Source organism: Mugil cephalus, chromosome 4, assembly GCF_022458985.1.
Source record: "Mugil cephalus isolate CIBA_MC_2020 chromosome 4, CIBA_Mcephalus_1.1, whole genome shotgun sequence".
In the NCBI taxonomy this organism is placed as follows: Eukaryota; Metazoa; Chordata; class Actinopteri; order Mugiliformes; family Mugilidae; genus Mugil; species Mugil cephalus.
The window spans coordinates 29,462,640-29,487,897 of record NC_061773.1 but is presented as its reverse complement, the minus strand read 5'-3'; the positions used below and the strand labels follow the sequence as shown (position 1 = coordinate 29,487,897).

The window sequence follows — 25,258 nt, the reverse complement described above, 5'->3', positions numbered from 1 at the left end:
ATGTTGCTGTTGATCCAGAGTTTGTTGTTGGGGAAGCAGCGAACCGTCCATGAACACCAGAAGCCTCCAATAGTATACTCCAATCAGTGCAGTCAAAACAGTCCTTCAGGGCTTCACCAGCCTCAGTGTTTGACTGGATTCTCTTTGTCTTATGGGATTTTCAAGGAAATGCTTTGAGACATTTTTATGAAGAAATGTAAATAGTTCTGAAGGATACAGAACCTTTTAAACAACACTGTTTATTATCTTTATACATATATTATATATTTATATATATTTACTATATATAAATGGAGCAACTCACTCCACAACTTAAATGCTTACAAGTGATGCTTCCTTGCGATAAAATACTTTAGACTGAAACACTCGCCTGAATAACTGGCTCAACTACATTTATCAGTGGAGTTTTGGTTAAGCTCCACCCCCTCACCTGGTTTACCTGAGACAAACCAGGAACCAGTTTATTATTGTGTGTGACTAAAGAGAGACACAGATGATCAGATTCAGCTTCAGACCAAACTAACACCTTCCTCTAAATGAGTCCAGCTACAGGAGAGAAAAGTGGAAACTACAACACTGCTGCTTCAAGCTGCTGACTCTCCACACACTGAAGGTGAGTTTGACCAAAAACAGGAAGTTAGTAGAAGATGGAGGAGACATGACTGACTGGACTTTGTGTCTGCTGTGTTCCAGCTTCACTCAGAGACTAAATGGCTTCCAGATCAGAGGAGGATCTCTGCTGTCCGGTCTGTCAGGAGGTCTTCAGAGATCCTGTTCTTCTGTCATGTAGCCACAGCTTCTGTAAAGTCTGTGTGAAGAACTGGTGGAGACAGAATCCATTACACCAGTGTCCAGTTTGTAAGAGAAGATCTTCAAGAGGTGATCCACCTTCAAACTTGGTGCTGAGGAACCTGTGTGAGTCCTTCTTACAGGAGAGAGATCAGAGATCTCCAGAGGCTCTCTGCAGTCTGCACTCTGAGAAACTCAGACTCCTCTGTCTGGACCATCAGCAGCCAGTGTGTCTCGTCTGCAGAGATTCAGAAAAACACTCCAACCACAGATTCAGTCCCATCGATGAAGCTGCACCAAATCCAAAGAAGAACCTTCAGGAAACTCTGGAGCCCTTAAAGAAGAAGTTAAAGGTTTATGAAGAAGTTAAAGTGAAGTTTGATGCAACAGAAAAACACATCAAGGTCCAGGCCCGACACACAGAGAGGCAGATTAAGGAGCAGTTCAAGAAACTTCACCAGTTTCTTGGAGAGGAAGAGGAGGCCAGGATGGCTGCACTGAGGGAGGAAGAGGAGCAGAAGAGTCAGATGATGAAGGAGAAGATGGAGGCTCTGAGCAGAGAGATAGCAGCTCTTTCAGACACAGTCAGAGCCACAGAGGAGGATCTGAGAGCTGAAGACGTCTCATTCCTCAACAACTACAAGGCTGCAGTGGAAAGAGTCCAGCGCTGCCCCCTGCTGGATGATCCACAGCTGCCCTCAGGAGCTCTGATAGACCAGGCCAAACATCTGGGCAACCTGGCCTTCAACATCTGGAACAACATGAAGGACCTGGTCTCCTACACTCCTGTCATTCTGGATCCAAACACTGCTCATCCAGAACTGATCCTGTCTGAAGATCTGGTCAGTGTGAGATTAGGAGATGAACAACAACTTCCTGATAATCCAGAGAGGTTTGATTATTACTGTTCTGTCCTGGGCTCTGAGGGCTTTAACTCAGGGACTCACAGCTGGGATGTTGATGTTGGAGATAACGCAGCCTGGATACTGGGTGTGTCAGCAGAGTCTGTCCAGAGGAAGGGAGACATACGATCTGGATTATGGACAGTAAGGTTCCATGAAGGTAAATACTCAACATGGTCACCATCAGATCCTGACACTGATCTCTCAGTAAAGAAGAAGCTCCAGAGGATCAGAGTGAATCTGGACTGGAACAGAGGAAATCTGTCCTTCTCTGATCTTGATACTAACACACACATACACACCTTCACACACACTTTCACTGAGAGGATGTTTCCATTAACTTTCAATGGGGATAAACTCCCAGTGAAGATTTTACCAGTGAATCAGATCAGTTAGAGATAAACAGGATGATTATAAATGTGTACTGGGTTGTAACAACTAATCAGTGTCAGTGATCATATAAGTTGTAGTTTTGTCATCATGATGTTAAAGAAGAACCAGATGATGTTTAAGAACAAGTCAAAGTCCTGACCTTCATCCAGTAGAAATGTTGGAGCATCAGTTGATGATGATGTTGAGGAAACCACCAACATCTCACAACTCAGCTGGTTCTGATCTGAATGGGATCAGATTAGACCCTGATCAGCTGTTACCACAAATATTTAGTCTAAAGGACTCGTGGACTCACACACTGGGCACAAGGACATGAATATGAACTTCTTTTTCTGATTAAACAAAGACACAAGTCTAATATTTTGATTCATGTGTTTGATTGGGTGCTATCTCTGTCTACTTGTACTGCTGTGTGAAAATCCTCAGATGTTTAGATTCTTTTTATGTGAAAGTGTAGAAAGAATGAATTATGGAAACACATGTTTGGTAAAATATAAAAATACAAAAAACAAGCCATGATTTGCCATGATCGTTTGCCTCAGCTATATTTTATATTGTTTTGTTGTGTAAACAATGGTGCCCTTTAATGCACCAACATTAAACCTCCTGAATCATCCACAGTGCTGCAAAAACTGGTCCAACTCTTAACAAAATAAATGGCTGTCAGTCTCAATGCCATCAGGATGTGTTTCGGGGGGTTGTTCTGGGGGATTTGGCTCTAACCATTTCACTTGTCATTCTACATTGTTAAAAATCATCTATGGTCTAATTACCAGTAGATGTTTATTATTGTCGGTCTTCTCTCAGACATGAAGCGTCATTATGAGACCGTTCCAGCTGCCAGAGCTCAAGAAAAACCTCTTAATCTGAACCAGCTCCAAAGCCTCTGTCTTCTGCCTCGTACACAAAAAAAACAAAATATATAAATAAAAGAAACTGTGGGACTTCAAGCATCTATGTTAGGATAATTAGCAAACCCGGACAATTTGCATTTTAGACACTTCGCCAATTATTTTCTTTTCTGCGTTTTAGAGTGGAGGAGACAGAGGGAGAAAAGACAGCGGGAGTCAGACATGAAGACGGAGAGAAAGAAACATTCATTCCATTCAAAGCAAACCCTCATTTGGCTGCAACAGCAAGGTGTAAATAAACTCGACAATTAATTGGAGATGGATGCAAGTGGGTGGAAAAACTCCCTCAAGGGCAATAAACATTGGCAGAGCTGTTTTCACTGGGTGGAACACAGCAGCAACGCTGGCAGGACGTCCCACGTTGGTGGAGGACTCATTTATCAGAGGACGACTGACTCTGTCTCTCTCCTCGAGGCCGGAGGAAGAGAAGAGTCTTCATATAAATGAATTCCTGTGTTATCACTTGATTTTAACCCTCCATGAGTCCAAGAACCACATGTGGTAACTTGATGTCCTGGTTCCTCTCAATGAGGTTTATTGTCATGTGGTTTTCATTGAGCCAATCAGAGAAGATCAAGGAAACATTGTCAGGTCTAATCAGGGTCTAATGTGGTCTACAAGGTCCCCCTCTGAACTGGTTTATTAGGAACCATGAAGAAGAACAAGTGTCCTAATGTTTTCAGTCTGGTTCACTCTCTAACAGCTCTTAAACTTGGAACTTGGAAAATCAAATGGAACATTGTAGAGATGGGGAAGTGGATGAAGATACTAAAGCTGAGAGACACTACTACCAAGAGCACCAATCATTAATATAAACCACCTATTAAAAACAAACCAAGAGAAATATTTGAAACACAAAAAATTATGTTTTTGTTTATATGACTAAATTATTATACAAAAACTTAACTAATATAGTCATACTAGTGAATCCAAGCTAAAACAAAGCCACACAGGCACGCAATATTTTTATTTTTATTTTAATTTCCCCCTTGGCCCCTTCATAAAAATGGTTTGGTCCATGGTTCGTTTTTCTTTATGTAAAGATCAGTTAAGATGATGCCCCAAAAAACACAAATCTGAACACCAGAAAAGTCTCGAGAGGGAGGCCAGGAGTAGGAGCAGCAGAGCAAGGACTAGGACTCCAGAGCCGAGCTGTCATTGGATGAGAGACGGGCTACGCTCTGAATAAGTCTCCAGTTCATTGTAGAGCAACGATTCCTAGGGTAGCTAACTGAATATTATATGTTTTACATATCATCTCTGTGGACAGTGCCCCAGTAAAGTAGCACCCACTCGGTTGCATTGAATTGTATTATGGCGCATTTTAGTTCTACTCCGTAATTATGAGCATCAGACGAGGGTCAATTACTTTGTAATCACAAGTCAATGTGGATCATTACTTTGTGATTGACCCCTACATGTGTGTTCAAATGTGGCCTGGTAAAAGTTCGTTATTGGTGGGACATCTGAATAGCCCAATAAAGGAAAAAGAAAATTTAGAATTTTGGATAGTTTACACTGGGATGGTTTAAATATTTTTATTTAAACTCTAAGTGTCCTTGTTTCTTCATTTCATCTTGATAACATTTATTTATTTATTTTTGTTTTATCTCTGAGCTGTAAATGTCTCCAGATTTGCACATCAGCAGGTTTTACTACTAGTGTGGGATTATACTACAACATTACTCACTACAATAATACTCACCGCATACATCACAGCATAATAGTCCATCCTTAGACAATCTACTGCATTAATTCCTCTCTCAAACAGTTGAAAATGTTGTGAACACATGAATATGCATGTAAAAAAAGGACAGTGATATACTGTGATACCGTCAGAATTTTGGTAATACCGCCCAGCCCTACATGAAAACAAATATAACAATCTGCTAAAGGTCCTTAAAATAAAAGAAATATACGTCTCATTTCATATAAAATGTGTTTTGTAATCAGGGTTTTAAATTAGCTTCTTTGATCACAAGCCAATGTTATTAGAATTTCCACTAGCCAGATTTTTTCCGGTGAAAATAAGAGAAATTAGTCATTCACAACCCGTCAGCCATTAAGCGTTAAACTTTCTTTTCTTCGTTTCGCTCTGTTGATATTCTAACCCCCAGACATCTGTCCCAGCTACCGCCGCATTTAGTTTAACTTTACTTTTTACTTTACTGTTTAGCTGCTCCCTCCTCCTCTTTTTTTTTTTTTTTTTTTTTTTTTTTTTTTTTTTTTTTTACAGCGTATGCTCCCAAGGGAGGTTTGATTTTGTCATTGGTGGGGACACAAAGCTTCTCCAAGGATGCACTCCTGAAAGTTGATATCTTTTTTTCTTGCATTTGCAAAGATTATTTCACATCCTGTAGAGCAGACTAATCAAGCAAATGATAATAGTCAGAAAAACTATTCAGTAATTGACATGTTTCATTCATATCTGAATATACAAGGAGAATACCAGAATTCAATGCATTCTGCAATTTAAAGGTTAAAACAACTAATGAAAGACAACGAGGCAACTTTGAAGAATACCCTGAGGTATAAATGAAATAACATCTGAACAAGTAGATTAGTGTCCACAGACAAGAATATGTTGATGCATGACATTTGAACAATGATCATTGAGTTTGGTGGTAAAGTTATTGTCTCAGCAAAAAAGACTTTCACTTCCACATAATTATTACGTGTGATTTATTCCCCAAAACTCTGTGGGGAAAATACAATAAAACCTCAGTTTCTAGATGCTCATTTAAACAGTTGCTCTCTTCCACACGAACACATGAAAATAATAAGTAAAAATAACCTTAAAAAGTTATCTGTATTGTTGAGCCTCTACAGTTCTATAACCTTGAAGTAACTTACACTTTGACTCCAAAAGAAGTGTCTTCTGTCAGGTTTTCTTTGCCTTGACATCCTTTAAAAAAGGACACACAAACACAAACTGGAACAATATAAATGAAGACATAGGCTATAAATGTAAATGACACCAGTGATATAATCCATCAAGCTGTCGTGACCCCACTGTTGCGCTGGTTGCACTGCAGACTGCAGCGTGCCTGCGCACAGCTAATGGGCGTCTGTTACGTAGCATTATGGCAGTGTTCATGGGAAATGTAGGAAGTACTGCAGGGAGGACACATGACCAAGAACAGTAGAGCAGCTCAGGCATCACTGGCCAAACTGGCTAGTAAGTTTTTATTAACACCCGCCAAAATTAATTTAAACCTGCACTTGGCAGATCAACCCTGTTTGTAATGTAATTTGTAACAATTCACCTCTTAGGGTTGGAGTTACTTACACTCAAGGGGATCTTTTCAGGATAACTATGTTCGTTCCAAATCACAGAAGAAAAAGAAAAATATGCGATCGATCGCTACTGGTTTACCAGAACAAAGAAGAAAACAAAAGCCTTGATCTCATTCGGATCCAGCCTGAGTGATGAATCCTCCGGGAAAGGCTCTCCTGTCCGCTCCCCGCTTAGCACGCCGAGGGTCGGTCGGGTGGGGGGGGGGACCCGCCGGAACCATCCACGGTAGAGAATGATGCCGTAGCCGCTCACCAATGTCTTTTCTTAAGGTTATTTCTAATTATTTCGGTTGGGAAAACCAGACAAGCCACGACTTCTGGGTCCTGCTACAGGTCCACACTTAGTCCTTTGTTCACTTTCGCGGTCTCCCGCTTCTCCCCCCTTCCGCCATGACACATCCTCCATATATAACCTTTCCAGTTATCACATAGACCCATTACTGTACAATTACTATTGCAATCAGACAGACCACATCATACCTCATCACATACAGTGAAAATGTAATTCTTCATATGATAGAGAAAACACGCCGTTTTACTACAACTTTCATTTTATTGCTTTATGGGCTACACTCAATTCATTTTTTATTTATTTTGGTGACACCGTCACAAATTAATTACATTATAATAAGGGTTAAAATACATGTTACTTTCACCTCCTCTGTGTTTTACGAGTATTTTTTATACATAGACTTTGGACTTCTACCGCATAAGGTTCATTCACCTTGATTTTCTAGATGAAAATGAAATATTTTGAGAAATTTCACAACAGTAAAAAAGTCTTGTTACATCCTATAATGACACTCTGGGGTGATATTGTAAGTGTCGTGGGTGTAGAGCGTATTCTGAAATAAGATGCAGACGCTGGAGCTCTTTCTCATAACTTGTTAGTGAGGAGCCAAGCACAACACTGGAACCAAATTAAATGCTATTAAATTGCTATTAAACTGCTATTAAATGAATGTCTTACAATATTTATACATTCAAATAGTGGTAAAGAAGATAAGAACAAGATAAGAGGATGACTGACTTTTTCCAACAATAGTTTATTTAATATTATATAGTAAAACTGCACTATAAGCTATTATGCAATGGCTGTAATCTTTTCTGTAGCAGATGGTCCTGACCAACATCAGATCAGGTACAATTATTTCTCTCACAATACGATAACTTTAAGCTTCTGGTATGATAATTTGTTCCCATCTGGCAACTGGGTATGGCTTTGGTGCAGAACCAGAGCTAACGTTAGCCTAGCGGTTAATCTTAGCCAGACCTGATGGATTCCATTAATACAGAGAAATGGAAATAAACATGAAAACATAATAATAATAATAATAATAATAATAATAATAATAATAATAATAAAATTTAGTCTAAATAAATAATTAAATGGTGTTTAATCTCCCAGTTTGCAGGTTGTGTAGACGTGAAGAATTGGTCCTGAACTAACAGACGTGATATAGACATGATCTGCACGTCCATCAGACGTCTAATGTTCAGTGGGTTCAGTTTCTCGAGCTGCACTCGTCTTTCCACACGTGCAGCGAATCACTTCTCGTTCATATTGGTGCTCGTCTCTACATCTTATTTCACCACAGACCAGTTCCACTCTAATAATCAGGAATTCAGGAACTTTCAATAACTGTGGACACGAGAGAAATATCTGTGAGGGTTTCTTTTTTTATATCCACAATGAAACTCATAGGGCTCTCCCTTCCCTCCCAGAGGGACGAGGAGAACTGATGCATGTCACTTCCTCTTTCTTTAAATGTTCAGTTGAACAGACATGAAGGTTCTGAAATGTGTAGTTATTTATTTATTTATTTAAAGAAAAAGGACTGAAGTTCTGATGTGATTTACCTTGAAATCCTGTAGCGGAAGCCTGTAGACTTCATACTGTATATCTGATGGATGTACTTCGTATTTGGGGACAACCATCGTACAAACCTCCTTTGATGTTGCTCAGCACCATCAGCTACAGTCAAACATCACCACAGACCATGTACAGTAGTAGAGCTTATACTGCAGTATTATCATATGAACTAACAGCACTGTTTGTGTTTGCTCATAGCCACGTAAATGCCTCTGTAAATGTGATGCGATGATAGTCTCTGTTCTGTTCTTGCACCAACTCTGGAAAAGTTCTAGTGTGCCCCCATGGAGCTGGAGAACATCTGTGGTTCCACGATGACGCGGAGCTCATCTGTAGACCAGACTCTCTAAAGACTCATCAGCTGAACCACTGCTGAGGTCAGTAGAAGGAAGTCTCAGTAGTTCCTGAATCACATGCTACTGGTTTGGAAACAACAACCTCAAGAAACCCAACCAGTCCAGCTGCCTTTATTTGTTCTTTTTATCCTAATAAATCCACATTATCATCATTATCCTGACCTGGTTCTAGATTGGCTGCAGGTGTTCATGGCTTTAGGTATGTCTGTCTTTAAAGTGTCCATCAGTTCATCAGAGCTTCATCCTCTACAATGAAAAACAAACACACAATGTTGTCAAGACGAGCTTCTTTCAGTTGCGACTGTAGAGTCGTAAAGACCTTGAAGACGCCGTCCACGCTGTAATTAGTTTGAGTCTCCCAGTCTTCTCAGAGAACAGAGCGCATCCCTCCGGTCCTTTATTCACTCCACTGGCTTCCAGTCCATCTTAGAATTGGTTGTAAACTTTTAATGTTTGTTTTTAAAGCTCTTAACTCTTTATCTGTCTGATGCTGGGACGCAGCCGTCTGGGAGGATCTGGACTAAGCCTCCCATTGACATGTGTCTTATTACTGACCTGGGCCTTTTAGATCTAAACTATAAAATCTATTTAGAATGGCTTTTAGTACCCAGTAGTGTGGCAACACTTTATTTTTTATTTATCTTATTTAATTTTACTTCTTTATCTTCTTTTTATTATTACATCACTTTTTTATTATTATTGTACTTGTTTCCTGGTGTGTTTTGAATTGTTGTCTGACCTCCTGTAAAGTTCTCTGGTTCACCTGTGGGTTGTGGTAAACTTCTATGTAAATAAAGTACATTTACATTTCCCATGTCAGCGAATGTGTTTTTTCTTTTCTTCATCAGCCCATGAAGCCGAGGAGTCTGTTCCTCCTCAACATGAAGCAAAGATCCACAGGACATGTTCGTTTCCCTTCAGCCTCTCTTCCTCTTCCTCTTCCTCTCTCTCACATATTCATTCATTCTCTCAAATAGATTCGTCCATTTCTCTCTCTCGTTTCCTCCCCTGAGCTTTAAGCTGCAGCTCAGTGGAAAACACATTATTTTCTTTTAAATGTCAGATGATGGAGTCGAGTCAGATACGACTCTCCACCAAATACACCTCAATTTCCTCAAAGTATTTCTGCTCCATGGGTTTTTTTCCTCCATTCCGCCATCTCAGGTCAAACCTTGAAGCTCAGATTATATGTAGATGACACCCACATCTACCCTGGACTCTAGAGACCAGAACCCTGTTCACACCAGGACTATAGAGACCAGAACCCTGTTCACACCAGGACTCTAGAGACCAGATCCCTCTGAGGACGTGGGCTGTGTTCAGGAGCTGGAGGCTTCAGTAGAACAGAGGTTGTGAAGTGTCTGCTGTGTTGATGCGGTAGAAGAAGATCTCTTCTTGTTCTTGTGTTAAATCTCCATCTCATCCTGTTTAATTATTACTGTGAGTGGTCTCCTGGAACTCACATCATACATATTTTATTTCATCTAGTTCCCGGTTTACAAAGAAGAAAGCAAGGAAATCTCTTTGTATCGTCCTCTAAAGATGACATTTATTAGTCAATAGCTGTAAACATACATGCGGCGCAGCCTGCAGCGCCCCCTGCAGCAGCTCAGGAGCTCATGAATAATGCTGATTCCTGGTTCCATCCTGCAGCCCGACTCATTTTCATTCAGCCTTTTTACATCCGAGCCAACTCTTGACTGGTGAATCCGTGTTTCAAACGCACAACGTGGCATTTGAACCTACCCACAGGTCATGTTTGTGTTGTTGGTGTTTAACCACCGACGGGCTCCGTTTGTGGTTTTAATTAGAATTTGTCAGGTTCCCGTTTTCTTTCTGCCTCCGACCAGCTTCACATCACTGTTCGCTCCTTTATTCACAGCTCTGACCAAACTAAGGAAGTAACACAAATATATGCGCACACTGAAAACAGCAACTTAATGCAGCGTCTTCAATCTGATGGAGAGATTAAGAGGAGACCTCCCCACCTACTATATGTGTTCTATATTAAACTCAGTCCATTGCTATTTATAGATGTACATTATTATTATCATTCTACATTCAATATTAAGATATTCCAATAATACACAGGTTCAAATATTCATTTTTTTCTTCTTTTTTTTGTTCAAGTGACAAAAATTCATTTTGTTCTCAGTAGATGTCTGATGGGAGCAAGCTTCACTGTTAGGTTCTCTTCTGCTGATCTTCTGGGATTTTACCTGTGGACTGAATAAACTCAGTCAGCTTGTAATACATGGCCTCGTGATTGGCTCAGCTGCGATAGGGGCGGGGCCAACTGTGTACAGGAGTGACAGGTCAAGTGTGGTTGCTGAATGAATGAAGTGCTAGCAGAAGATAACTCTCTGTATTTAAATAAATTTAAATTTGTGGGAGAAAATTATATATATATATAAATATCTAATCAACCAAAGATTTTGCGACACCTCTGGCAGTACCTCTGTGGACCCCCTAGGGGTCGCAGACCCCCTGTTGAAGACCTTTGCTCTACTGCTCTCCGATATCTTTTAAACTTTTAATCAGTGCGGCTGCAGCAATCTTTTTTCTTTCAGTTAAAGAATAAATTTTTATAATCTGTCCATCATTTTCCACTTTGTCTGTTGCTTCTTGTGTTTCTCGGCTCCTTTTGTTTTTTTATTTCCAGAGATATTTGGTTTTCTTTTGAATTTTCTTTCTAACTTTTCTTTTCTTTGCTGCTTTATTGAACATTGACATGTGTTGTCCCACTTTCCTGCAACACATCACAAATTTACCACAAAAAAATAAACATAACTTACATTTATTTTAACATTTGATCAAATTCTATGATTGTGGAAAACATTTTAAAACTTAATGCTGACTCTTTTTTTATGTTCTCATCCTAAAACTTGACGTCTCAGACGGTTCCAGACTGCTAGCTAGCATTAGCGCCTTTTCAGGGCTGATAGGTAAATGGGACGTTTAGACTCAGATCCACCAGATCCACATCCAGCAGCAGCTGCTCCTACACATGTTATTCTACCAGAGAGAACACGCTGCCGTGTCACTGCTGTTGGGCCACTGTCCTAGAACAGAGCACTGACCAGGTCGGCTTCCACACTTTGTCCCCAAAGAATCAAATGATTCCATCACCTTTATTTAATTAATGAAGCTCTTTTTAACCTTGGGGTTAATGAGATTAGAGCCAGGCCCAGAGCCAGGCGGCGTCACCAAGGGCCGACCTTCAAGGACGTCGGCAAAGTAACTTCCTTTGCAGTTTGTCCTCCCCAGACGCCGCTGAGACACAAACCCACCAACAGGATGTGAGGTCACAGCGTGATGCATATCGCCATGCCAACCCTCAGTGGGCGGGCCTCCTGAGCACAAGAGACGCAAATAAACCTCTCCCCAGCTCTGGTGTGAGTGTGTATGAACAGGTGTGTTTATCTGCGTAGATACACAGAAATGTGAAACGTTCGTCTTATCCATCCTTTCAGTTCCAGTTGTTGACAAAAAAAGATGATAATAAAATCTGTTTGTAAAATGGTGAAGTGCAGCCACTTCATTATCGTCATAAGGAGGAGGAACAGAACAGCATACACAATCAACAGGACGTCGCTTTTATCATCAAGGAAACTGAGACACGGCAACAGAAAATGTTATTTTGATTGTGTGACAAGGAAGAGATGAAGTTCAAGTTCAGACTGCAGAGAGCATGGTTGATAAAATCAGGACAAGAACACATCTGGATTTGGATCTTTGAACTGGAACAGAACTAGTGTCACTGGTACAGAAGGGAAATGAAAGACACGCAGAAATAAGAAAGACGGGTGAAATAATAAAGTTCAGTTTAAGGAGCCTGACACTGAAGGTAAGAAAAAGCATTGCAGAGTGAAGCAGGAAAATCCCAAAATAAGTGAGAACGGACAAAGGGAGAGAACCATGAACATGATAGAAGCACTTAGTAAATGACATTAAACTAATCACATGTTGTTTGCCAATTTTATTGTTTTGTTTTTGATTTAAATTTGATGAAATGTAGAACCCGCCACCCCCCACCCCCCTCCCACACCCACCCCCCACTCACATCCCGTCCCAACCCAATCCCTGACCCTCCCCAAACCCCACCCCAACATCCTCCCCCCAACCGTAACCGCTGCCCCCCAGATCCCCAACCCACAACCCCTTAAGAGTCAGCCCCCCCCCCCACCAGCCACCTTTTGAGAATTCCCCTCAACCACTGATCTGTGTTTTGCACCAACAAGTGGAAGAGAAGGTATTCAGACCCCCCCCCCCCAGCAAAGAGAACCCCTCCCTTGAAAACTCCCTCATTAACTCTCTGTCCAGCCCCGAAACCAACAAAGCCTAACCTTCCAACCCTCATAACCTCCCCCCATCCCTAACCCTCCCTACCGTTCCCCAACCCGCAACCTCTTATAAGTCAGGCAGCCCCCCCCCCCCTTTATGAATTCCCCTCAACCACTGATCTGTGTCTTGCACCAACAAGTGGAAGAGAAGGAATTCAGAATCTTCTGGACCCCCTCGTCTACTGGTCACCGAAACTAACAAAGACTACCCCCCCACCCTCTGATTCCCTTGATGACCCTCTCGTCAACTGGTCTCTGTCCAGCCAAAACCAACAAAGACTACCCCCAACCCCACCCCATCACCTGGCCCCCAATTCCACTCCTATAAGAAACCCTTCCATCCCCAACCGCTGTCCAACCCCCCAACCCCTACCCCCAGTCACCTTTTGAGAATTCCCCTCAACCACTGATCTGTGTCTTGCACCAACAAATGGAAGAGAAGGTACTCAGACCCCCCCCCAGCAAAGAGAACCCCTTCCCACCCATCAAACCAACCACTTCTTACTCCCTTGAAAACCCCCTCACTGACTCTCTGTTCAGCCCCGAAACCAACAAAGCCCAACCCACCAACCCCTACCTCCAGCCACCACCACCCAAAAAACCCCCCCAAAACCCCTAACCCCTAACCCTCCCCACCGTTCCCCAACCCGCAACCTCTTATAAGTCAGGACCCCCCCCTTAAGAATTTCCCTCAACCACTGATCTGTGTCTTGCACCAACAAGTGGAAGAGAAAGTATTCAGAAACTTCTGCCCCCCCCAACCTTTACCCCCCACCCCCACCGTTGTTTTCGACACCCAACCCGCGACCCCCAACCGCTGCCCAAAAGAACCGCTTCCACCCGCCAAACCAACCCCCTCTCACTCCATTTTTAACCCCCTCGTAAAGTGGTCTCTGTCCACCCCCTCACCCCACCCCAAAAAGCCCTATCCCCTTAAGAGTCAAGCACCCCCCTTTTAAGAATTCCCCTCAACCAAACCAACCACTCCCATGACAAAACCCTCGTTGACTGGTCTCTGTACAGCCCTGAAACCAACAAACAGTACCCCCCACCCCCTGAAGGAAACTGTACCCCACCTCCCCCACTTCCTTCATAATCCCCTCGTCGACTGATCACTGAAACCAACAAAAAGTCTCCCCCACCCCTTAAAATGACATAGCTTGAACTATGTTACAGGAATTTCAGTAACCAATCCACTCTGTATGATGATGCTGAGGATGCCTTTGCCTACATCTGAGAGGAACCTTCTGACGATACCTGGTCTAGTCACGTGTTTCTTAAACAAACTGACGATCAAACTTTCGACCTGTTGATTTTGCATGTACATGAAAATCAGCACGGTGCTGGAGGAGAACCCCGCCTTGCAAAGGTCCTTGAACACCTTCTTGTGGAGGTTCTTAAACTTTTCTGTCGGAATGTTTACGCAGTCAACTTCTGCCCAGATTTTATTCCACAGGCGCGTCTGGATGATATGTACATCTTCTGGAGCCAAGAAAGCAGGTGATTTTTGGGCGGCTTTCAACACCAGTGACTGAGTAAAAATGCTTAAATTCCATTTCAGTCTGTCCTCATTCAATTTCAGGGTCTGTGTTTTGCTTTCCAGAGACTGTTTCTGCTTTTCCTCAGATCCAGAGGCAGAAAATAAATGTACTGGCGTCCTGTCAGCCGAAGCACAACCAACTGATGACTTGTTCTGAGGCTCAGTGGGGGTCTGCTGGGTGTCCACACTGGGTGTTTTTGATGGCTCCACATCCTCAGTCTCCTCTACAATTTGCTCCTCTACAGTTGGCTGGACACTACACGATTTCTTAGATGTTGAGGATTCAGGACGTGATTTTTTAGATGCTGCAGATAGAGGACGTGATTTTATCCTACACAGACAAGGTCTGCACATTCTCTCCTTAGATCCTCTGGAGGGTGTCTGCTGGGTTTCCACATTGGGTGTCCAGGCGTGGTAGGTATTGCTTTTTGGTGGCACCACATCCTCCGTCTCCTCCATAACTTCCATAGATGTTGACCAGGCAGCACGTGATTTCTTGGATGTTGCAGATTCAGGACGTGATTTTTTAGATGCTGCAGATAGAGGACGTGATTTTATCCTACACAGATGAAGTCTGCACATTCTCATCTTGGCAGCAAATTCTTTGAGCATGTTAATGGCGTGAGCAACCATAACATCCATTCTTTGGATCGGAGTGACTTTCTTTTTACCTTTCTCCGTATCCTTCTCGCCAGAAGACAGGGAAGAGTTCACGTTGTCCATCACGTTCTCGGCAATCAAGGATGTCAAAATATCTGAGCTCTCACAGCGAGTCTCCTCTGGAACTTCCAGGACTTGAGCGAAAGTCTGAGGAATCGTGTCGCCCATAGTGGTCAACACGTGCTTCTCAGAAATGACGACGGTGCTCTGGTATTGGGTAAGAACAACCGTCGAAGCGAGTGCTATTACGTCTGACAGCAGCTCTGACAGCCAATATTTGGTTTCATCATCCGGGGTGGATGATACCAATAACAGCCACTGGTCATGGCTGATCTTCTTAAGGAAGGACTCAACCAGTGGACGAACTGTGTCCACTGAGATTTCAGGGACCTCCTGCATCTGGGAACTGATTCTTCTGTCCATGGAGTTTGTCTGTGTTGTATTAGATGCAGAAACTAGGATTTGTTGAGTTAGTTCTGTTGTGTTTTGAGAACTTACAAAGGGTTTTAGTAACTTGAAAAGTGTTTTAGGAACCTGCGTTGTCTTTTAGGGACTTGCGATGCGTTTTGAGAAACTAGCGTTCACGAACTGATGCGTCAGTGTAATGAAGACTGAATATATTGACTGGATGTAATGCTGTATATAAAGCTTTAGGTGTGACGTCATTAACATCAAAGGCACACCCAGTATATTTGTCTTTGATCTTCCTTTGATCTGCGACAACGCCCCGCCCCCTTCTCTACAAATCTTGCCCCGCCCCCTTCCCTCGCTGTAGACTACCAATGACGTCATTCACATCCGTGACGTTCCACTTCTGATCATGTGCTCCAGGTCAATTACTTCTGATGGTTTAATTTCATATAAACACTAAATAAAATATTTTCATATTTATTCTTAATAATTCGCCTCTGGTCAAATCAAAGTTTGGACTTAAATCACTTCAAATTTCTTTAATTGCAACTTTATTAGCAGTTGATCTGTTTATTTTATACATTACTCCAATTTTATTTTACTGTTGCAGTTAGTATGAATGTCATTCATCATTGTTAAGAATGGAAGGACAAGCTAACTAAAAGACAAAAGGAAGCGGATAACAAGCTAAAAGCGGAAATAACAGAAAAATAAAACAACGCTAAACACGTCCAGCTTTACATCGTTTAAATGCATGTTAGAATTCATTATTTAAGACACCGGCGGCGCTAAAGTGATGCAGCAGCAGAAAAAAAGACGTCGAGGAAGAAAACAGACACCAGAGACGGAGAAGAGTGGAATACTGTTAGAAAAAAAACTATAAACAACCCTTAACTGGTCGTGAATTTATGAAGAGTACAAAAGACATAGACTACGTCGGTTTTGGTGAGTTTTTACTCATTTTTATCAAGTTTTTATTTAGCTTCTACTAGCAGAGAGATCACGGTAATAATGTATTTTAATATAAACTGTTAGTAGGTTAATATTTTCATTTTTATTAAGGAGTTATTGTTGTGGATGTAACTGGAGTAATACATGCACACTGTGTCATTGAACAAGGGCGCATCGTTTTGTGCGTAAAAGAAGCTGCTGTAAGTTCAGAGGCGCCGCTTCGCCGCCATTTTGGGTCCCAAGTGATGACGTAGCAGACGTTAAGATTCACACACAGTGCGTTTACATGCAGAGCTTCATCGAGCTACGCTCAAAATTCCACTTTCTCACTACAGTCATTGTCCCAGTTTACACGCAGCTCAAGTTATCGAATAACTGTCCTCCTCTTCCACACTCCTCTTCAGCGGGATAATACCACGTTAATACGGCCCGATTTCTGGTTGATCTATTACGTGATGTAATAAACAAGAGTCGTTCATGTGACCGACATTTAAATAACAACCAGACAGATAATAGTACATTTTTAATCTTGTACGTAATGTTCGTGCTACTTCTGGTGCAGGTAAATCTGCGCTGTCCCTCAGACGGCTCCGTTTCTCTTCTTCTTCTTCTGTGATCGGCTTCTTGGACGTGTTTGTTCCGGGGTCACGCGCCAGCGCAGCGGTGGTGGAGCATGCGCACACGCATCATGCGATGAAAACTCCGATTCGTTGAACGTGTTTACATGCACTTAAATTCTCCTGTTATCGTCCGATTACGGCAGTAATGAGTTGTTTTTTTCACGTGCATGTAAAAGGACATTTGTTCAATTTACAGTCTGGCTGTAAATTATTCATAGCCCTGGCAAATTTTGACTTTCATTGAACAGCAAGTTTTTTCTTGATTGGAAATGACGTCCCCCAGAAGATAATAAGACAATGTACAAGAGGTGTCATTGTGGAAAATAATATTCCTCAGCTTTTATTTACACGTGAACAAAAAGTGGCACGTACAGAATTATTCCTGCCCATCTCAGTAACCAATAGAAAACCCTTTATTGACTGTTACAGCAATCAAACACTTCCTATAATTATTTTCCAGGTTCTCCAGCAGCCCTGTGCTGCTGCAGCCCATACATTGCCCCTCCCTAACTAGCAGAGTGCTGGGTTCTGGAAAATGCTTGTACTCGTAGGCCTGTCAGGCCCCCCTAAAATAATAATAATAATAATAATATATATAATAATAATAAGATATCAGCCCTAAAGAAAATCCATATTGGTCGATCTCTATTTCACAGATTATCAAGGATTCAAGTCAGGTTAATATTTTTGCCCCCTGACCATTTCTTCTCCACTGAGCCGAGTTTCTTTGCAGACTGCTGGATGTTGTTGGTGAGAATCTTGCCATTTTTTCATGGTGGCGTTGTGGAAGTGGAGGGAATGTGGAAGTGAAGATGCGAATGATCATTAATTCATACAAAGAAAGAATGGTTTGCATTTTGTTTTCATTATTGTGTACAAAGTTTAGGTTATTATTATCCCCTGCTTGATGGATTAACTGGACACAGATGGTTTAGTCATAAGAGGAGACAGTGACGAGGTGTTTAGCGTCATAAAAGGAGACCTTTCACTATTTCTGTATGACAGGAATGTGGTTTAGATATGGTCATGTTTTTGACGTGTATTCTTAGCTGTGGGAATGAGCCAATCGTGATAATCTCTGTCAGTGTGAATGCTATAAGAGACAAATGATTTCCAGTTGTATCCTTGAGATTCTCCATGTCACTTTGTGTGTTAAGGTGTCGTAACAATCTCCTGTTGTATACAATATATTCTAATACTTACACTCTTTCAGTTTTGTGTGATTATTCATGCGTCCAGAGTACTGTCTCTTAGATAATTTTCTTTTTTGTTTCATCTGACCAAGACTTCTTCTCTGTCCAGATGACCGTTTGCAAAGGCCAAGCAGACGTTTGTTTGCTTACCTGGAGAAATGTCGTCCTCCTTGGTCTGCGTCCGTGGAACCCAACAGTGTCCGTTGAACTGGCTGCATTGATGCGTTGCCACCAGCAGAGCCCATATTCTCCAGGATGGCCTTGGTGATGATCCTTGGATTCTTTTTCTCTCACTATCCTCCTGGGCAGCACAGGTGTCAGTTGTGGATTCTGACCACGTCCTCTGAGATTTTCCAATAGTACTTTGCACTGTAGCCACTGGAACTTGAAACATTTAGATATGACCTTATGGCCCTTTCCTGACTTGTGAGCTGCCACAATGAACAGCAGCAGGTCCTCAGTGAGCTCCTAATTAGATGCTTTAGAACAGCTTGGACTATTTGAATGGTCTTCATGGCCTACGTCACTGTGACATCGCAACGTTAGCTGGAGGCAGAACAGAGGGAAGCTTGAGGCGAACACTGTCACTGTCACCCATGAAAATCTGTCTTGTTGTATGTTTTGGTGCTAAACCCAAAAATCACAAACACTTTTTTATCAGTTTTTATCACATACCAGCTACTGCCGCTCGTAGACAACTTTGGTTTGGTTTTGGTGATTAAAAGAAAAGATTGGAGTGAGACAATCAACAACGTGCTCAGACCCACACTTCATATCAGATCAGATTAGGCCTAATTTGCCACAGGAAAAGCAGCTTTTTGATTGGATGTTTGTCTTGTTTTCCAATACAAGTCATTTTAAAACTATTTGTTTGGAATAAGTATTTATAAAACAACTCATCGTTTGTACGTTCATGTGTTTTGTTGATTATCCTGATAAAACCACGTGTTTTGTAGATTAAGCATAATTAATTTGGAATATAATTGGATAATTTGGAGTAAGTGTAAGTGTTGGCATATACATGCATTTTTTCATTGTTGTTAGCTGGAGGCTAATGCATCTTTGTATAGTGGTATTTTCTGTATATTTTGTTTGTCCAGTTTTACAGTGTTTCTTCCTGTCTTCTCTTTAATTAACATCACCAGCCAGTAGATAAATGAATAAGCAGAGACAACACACTCAGTCAAGATGACATTTGCACGATCTCTTAAACAGCCATCACCAACTATAATCTAACACCAAATAAGACCCAACAGGGCTTCACCACTACACATTTGTCTTGCATTATTCATAGAGATCAGAGAATATCAGGAGTAGACTGATGATGGGCAGAGAAATCTGGCACATTTAGTCGCTGCTCTCGATGTCAGCGCTCACCGGCTGATGTCCAGAAGATCAGCCAAGGATCAGGTGTAATTTGGATGTTAGAGGAAAAAGTCCAGTAAGGAATGAGGTTTGCTTGTGTGTTGTGAGGTTTTATTTCAGTAGCTAAATGAAGACAAAACCAGAGAGAGGACATCCTGTTTTCTATGTCATTCTAACTAGTTTGATGATTGATGATTGTCGTCTGTGTTTTTAGCTTTTGGATGCTTTGGTTTGGATATCCTGTCCCATCGCATCGCTTTTTCTTGACCATGTTGTAAGTTTCAGGTTAATTGACTCTACCTCATCCTACCTTGTGATTTAATGGATCTGTAGTTGTGTTTTATCTTTCATTGCCACATCCTTACAAAACTTTCTGTTGCTGATGCTACTCATCCTCTCGTTCTCCACCAGACACTTCTTTTTCTTAGAGCGTCATCCTCCCTTCCTCTAGAAACCTTCAGTTTCTGTCATTTGATGTTGACGGAGAGCGACGCGAGTTGAGTCCGTTCAGAACTAATAGCAACTGGTTTCTGACATGTTCAGAAAGAATATCATTAAGTGGTGTTTGTACTGCCAAGGATCTTGACTCATGTCCTGCACAACATTTTACTGTTGCAGTCTGAGCTAGAACACATTACACTAAGTGAACCTGAACACCAGCATGAAGCTGTAGAGACGCAGCCCTCAGTCAGAGAGTCAATACACTGGATCATATCTATAGTTGAGTCACAATGAAGACAAGTCTGAACATTTTCCCCTTTTTATTGTCGTCCACACAGTGTTATTAGAAAGTAGATGAATGACAGCAGGTCACAGGTTACATGAAATACAGCTCACATCATCAGATCAGTCACATCTGGATCAACTGGATCAGCTTTTCATTTCTAAGAGACAAACATTGAGCTCTGAAATCAACAACTTTACATCAAGACTGAGCACACAACTAGTCCACCTTAAAACTAACAAGTCCACCTTAAAACAAGTCCACCTTAAAACTAACAAGTCCACCTTAAAACTGGTCCACCTTAAAACTAACAAGTCCACCTTAAAGCTGACGAATCCACATTAAAACTAACAAGTCCACCTTAAAACTGGTCCACCTTAAAACTAACAAGTCCACCTTAAAACTGGTCCACCTTAAAACTAACAACTCCACCTTAAAAATGGTCCACCTTAAAACTGGTCCACCTTAAAACTAACAAGTCCTCCTTAAAACTGGTCCACCTTAAAACTGACAAGTCCACCTTAAAACTGATCCACCTTAAAACTAACAAGTCCACCTTAAAACTGATTCACCTTAAAACTAACAAGTCCACCTTAAACTAACAAGTCCACCTTAAATATTACGAGTCCACCTTAAAACTAACAAGTCTACCTTGAAACTAACAAGTTCACCTTAAAACTAGTCCACCTTAAAACTGACGAGTCCACCTTAAAACTAACAGTCCACCTTAAAACTAACAAGTCCACCTTAAAATTGGTCCACCTTAAACCTAACAAGTCCACCTTAAACCTGACGAGTCCACCTTAAAATTAACAAGTCCACCTTAAAACTAACAAGTCCACCTTAAATCTACAGGAGCAGATACTTTTTAAATTCACTGACTTTAAAGAAAGAAACGACGTCATGAACAGAATCATCCTGTTTATCTCTAACTGATCTGATTCACTGGTAAAATCTTCACTGGTTTGAGTTCATCTTCAGTTCCAATGAATGGAAACATCCTCTCAGTGAAAGTGTGTGTGATGGTGTGTATGTGTGTGTTAGTATCAAGATCAGAGAAGGACAGATTTCCTCTGTTCCAGTCCAGATTCACTCTGATCCTCTGGAACTTCTTTACTGGGAGAACAGTGAAAGGAGCTGGTGGTGACCATGTTGAGTATTTACCTCCATAGAACCTTAATACCCACAATCCAGATCGTATGTCTCCCTTCCTCTGACCAGACTCTGCTAACACACCTAGTAACCACCATATGTTATCTCCAACATCAACATTCCAGCTGTGAGTCCCTGAGTTAAAGCCCTCAGAGCCCAGGACAGACCAGAAACAATCAATCCTCTCTGGATTATCAGGAAGTTGTTGTTCATCTCCTAATCTCACACTGGTAAGATCTTCAGACAGGATCAGTTCTGGATGAGCAGTGTTTGGATCCAGAATGACAGGAGTGTAGGAGACCAGGTCCTTCATGTTGTTCCAGATGTTGAAGGCCAGGTTGCCCAGATGTTTGGCCTGGTCTATCAGAGCTCCTGAGGGCAGCTGTGGATCATCCAGCAGGGGGCAGCGCTGGACTCTTTCCACTGCAGCCTTGTAGTTGTTGAGGAATGAGACGTCTTCAGCTCTCAGCTCCTCCTCTGTGGCTCTGACTGTGTCTGAAAGAGCTGCTATCTCTCTGCTCAGAGCCTCCATCTTCTCCTTCATCATCTGACTCTTCTGCTCCTCTTCCTCCCTCAGTGCAGCCATCCTGGCCTCCTCTTCCTCTGCTAGAAACTGGTGAAGCTTCTTGAACTGCTCCTTAATCTGCCTCTCTGTGTGTCGGGCCTGGACCTTGATGTGTTTTTCTGTTGCATCAAACTTCACTTTAACTTCTTCATAAACCTTTAACTTCTCCTTTAAGGGCTCCAGAGTTTCCTGAAGGTTCTTCTTTAGATCTGTTGCAGCTTCATCGATGGGACTGAATCTGTGGTTGGAGTGTTTTCTTGAATCTCTGCAGACGACACACACTGGCTGCTGATGGTCCAGACAGAAGAGTCTGAGTTTCTCAGAGTGCAGACTGCAGAGAGCCTCTGGAGATCTCTGATCTCTCTCCTGTAAGAAGGACTCACACAGGTTCCTCAGCACCAAGTTTAAAGGTGGATCATCTCTTGAAGATCTTCTCTTACAAACTGGACACTGGTGTAATGGATTCTCTCTCCACCAGTTCTTCAGACAGACTTTACAGAAGCTGTGGCTACATGACAGAATAACAGGATCTCTGAAGACCTCCTGACAGACCTGACAGCAGAGATCCTCCTCTAATCTGGAAGCCATTTAGTCTCTGAGTGAAGCTGGAACACAGCAGACACAAAGTCCAGTCAGTCATGGCTCCTCCATCTTCTACTAACTTCCTGTTTTTGGTCAAACTCACCTTCAGTGTGTGGAGAGTCAGCAGCTTGAAGCAGCAGTGTTGTAGTTTCCACTTTTCTCTCCTGTAGCTGGACTCACTCAGAGGAAGGTGTTAGTTTGGTCTGAAGCTGAATCTGATCGTCTGTGTCTCTCTTTAGTCACACAATAATAAACTGGTTCCTGGTTTGTCTCAGGTGAATCAGGTGAGGGGGCGGAGCTTAACCAGAACTCCTCTGATAAATGTTGAACTTTGACCTGTTATTCAGGGATGTTTTAATCCAAAGGTGTTTAATCTCAGAGGGAGTGTCAGCGGATGGTGTTTAGTTGTCGAGTGAGTTGTTCCAGTGTGTTATCAGGATATTTATATGATCAGGGTCTAATCTGATCCCATTCAGATCAGAACCAGCTGAGTTGTGAGATGTTGGTGGTTTCCTCTCATCAGCTGATGCTCCAACATTTCTACTGGATGAAGGTCAGGACTTTGACTTGTTCCTAAACATTCATCTGGTTCTTCTTTAACATCATGACGACAAAACAATAACTTATATGATCACTGACACTGATTAGTTGTTACAGCCCAATAAACATTTATAATCATCCTGCAGTGATCCAGGATAATGCCGTCACGTACACTATGTATATAGCTCACATTCATGCATATCTGTGTGTGAGTGTGTGACAGAGTGAAGTGGATTGTGTTGTTGTTCAGGTATTTCATGTTGGCTGTCTCTGAGGTTTGAATATTATGAAGCAGACAGTGAAAAATAGCCCCCAGACGCTTCATGATATAGATTACACACTCAGCTCCTCTTTGAAATGGGAACAACTATACAGTGTGTGACGGGAAAGTGTTGAGCTTATTAATTCTCCAGGCTATCTGGGCCACTGCAGGACTGTTTTATGTGGTGCACAGAGCCTCAGTGAGGGTTTCAACCTGCATCCATGAGGATCGTTTCTCCAGTTCAACTGAATTACATTCAGCCCAGTAACATATTAATAAATAATGTTAATGAATAGTGTGGTGATGTCAGTTAGTTACTGATGACGTTATTAATAAAAATACAGTAGAGTCTATTTAAATCTATGTTTTTGACCTGAATTCATATTGTAGCATCTCACAGACAAGAAGCTACGGAGGATTTCTACAAGTTAAAGCTTGAACACGAGCTACTGTCGACCACGTCATGAACACCATCAGTGTCTCAGCTCCACCATAACTTCCATCTCTCACACGGTGCATTCACTGACATCAAGGACAAAAACACGCTCTACAGCCACAGTTAACAGAACACATATACTGTGCTCTGCAGATGTGTTTGGTCTGTGTATGAATCTGCACCATCAGTAGCCTGTTGGTAGATGGATAGTGGAGCAGGTGTTTCTCTGAAGCTAAAGCTCTAATAACTTTATCAGATAGTTGACGTGCAGCCTCCTCCTCTCTCTTGGTGAAACTGTTACTGACTGGACCGTTCTTCTGCTAGCGTTAGCCTTAGCATGTCTGTTGTACTTTAGTCAGAGTTCAGGACTGACATGTCCCGGTAGAATGGACAGTGACCCCCTGGACTCCTCACCTGTCTTCTAGGAGGCGGCCATGTTGGTATTGTCTTGTGATCAGTGATGCAGCAGTCGACTACTCTGTAGAAGTCAAGGATGTGATAATGAGGAAGGAGGAAGGAAGAGGAACTATCGGTGGAGGAGAGGCTATGAGGGAGATGGAGACAAGGCGCTGCCAGCTGTGACAGATGTTGCTGCTCTGCCGCTGGAGGCTCCTCTCTCTGCTCCAACCGACCCCCCGGCTTCTCCCTTCGCCTCCACCAGCTCTGACTCTCCACCCACCGTCAGCTCGTATTTCACTTCTCTTCTCAAAGCTGCAGGAGTTTTATGGAAATCAACAGACAGGGCGGTTAAGCAGAAATAGGGTCAAGTTGTCCAGGTCCGTCCTGGCGTCCGTTCGATCGGACGCTGCTTCAGGGTTAAAGTAACAATCCATTACATTTGCATGTAAATTAATCACTTGTGCTACTTTTGATCTCTGACATGACATCAGTTGATAGCGGGAACCTCGAAACACTCTGTCTGTGATTTAGTCATTTTTTATTTTACAGCCAGCCAGTGGTTTTCATCACATGAACTTCTTGAATTTAAACGGTCAAATCAAAAAGCTGTTTAAATGCTACATATTGGTGCCTACAGGCTTCCGTCCATCATCTCTTACCTCTTATCTCCTGGACGGCTGCAGAGGCGACTTCCTAAATGGAAGAGGACGTCTCCCATTTTCTCTTTTCATTTTGGAAAACACCCCATTGCACTTTATCTGAACCTTCCGTGTGCAACAAACAGTTAAACGTCCTGTTAATGAACACATTTGTTGACGGACCGATTCGTTCGTCTGAAATGTTTTCTGCTACCGTTTTATTTTTAATCATCATGAAGGGAAACGTTCTCATTCTGCATCGCTGAGCCCTGCTCTCCATTCTCTCAAATTAAAGTCGTATCTACTGTTTCCTCTTTCAGACGCTCTACTGTCAGACCTGTAATTCATTCATTCTT

The 25,258-nt window shown here is 42.1% G+C and overlaps 3 protein-coding genes across 3 annotated transcripts in view; 2 read left to right on the top strand and 1 right to left on the bottom strand.

Moving 5' to 3' along the window:
• LOC125006460 (nuclear factor 7, ovary-like) overlaps positions 1–25,258 on the top strand; it is a 1,183,669-nt gene that overhangs the window by 607,198 nt on the left and 551,213 nt on the right. The gene's annotated exons all lie outside the window — the stretch shown is intronic.
• Positions 479–2,615, top strand: LOC125006466 (nuclear factor 7, brain-like). The gene is made up of 2 exons (XM_047582515.1): positions 479–613; positions 694–2,615. The coding sequence occupies exon 2, from the start codon at positions 711–713 to the stop codon at positions 2,085–2,087; it is 1,377 nt and encodes a 458-aa protein (XP_047438471.1). The 5' UTR covers positions 479–613; positions 694–710; the 3' UTR covers positions 2,088–2,615.
• LOC125006467 (nuclear factor 7, ovary-like) lies at positions 20,349–22,633 on the bottom strand. The gene has a single exon (XM_047582516.1). It carries the CDS (start codon positions 22,631–22,633, stop codon positions 21,257–21,259), a length of 1,377 nt encoding a protein of 458 aa, XP_047438472.1. The 3' UTR covers positions 20,349–21,256.

Excerpts from the sequence above, each read along its gene's own strand:
- LOC125006466 (XM_047582515.1), top strand. The coding sequence starts at position 711 with ATGGCTTCCAGATCAGAGGAGGATCTCTGCTGTCCGGTCTGTCAGGAG.
- LOC125006467 (XM_047582516.1), bottom strand. The coding sequence starts at position 22,633 with ATGGCTTCCAGATTAGAGGAGGATCTCTGCTGTCAGGTCTGTCAGGAG.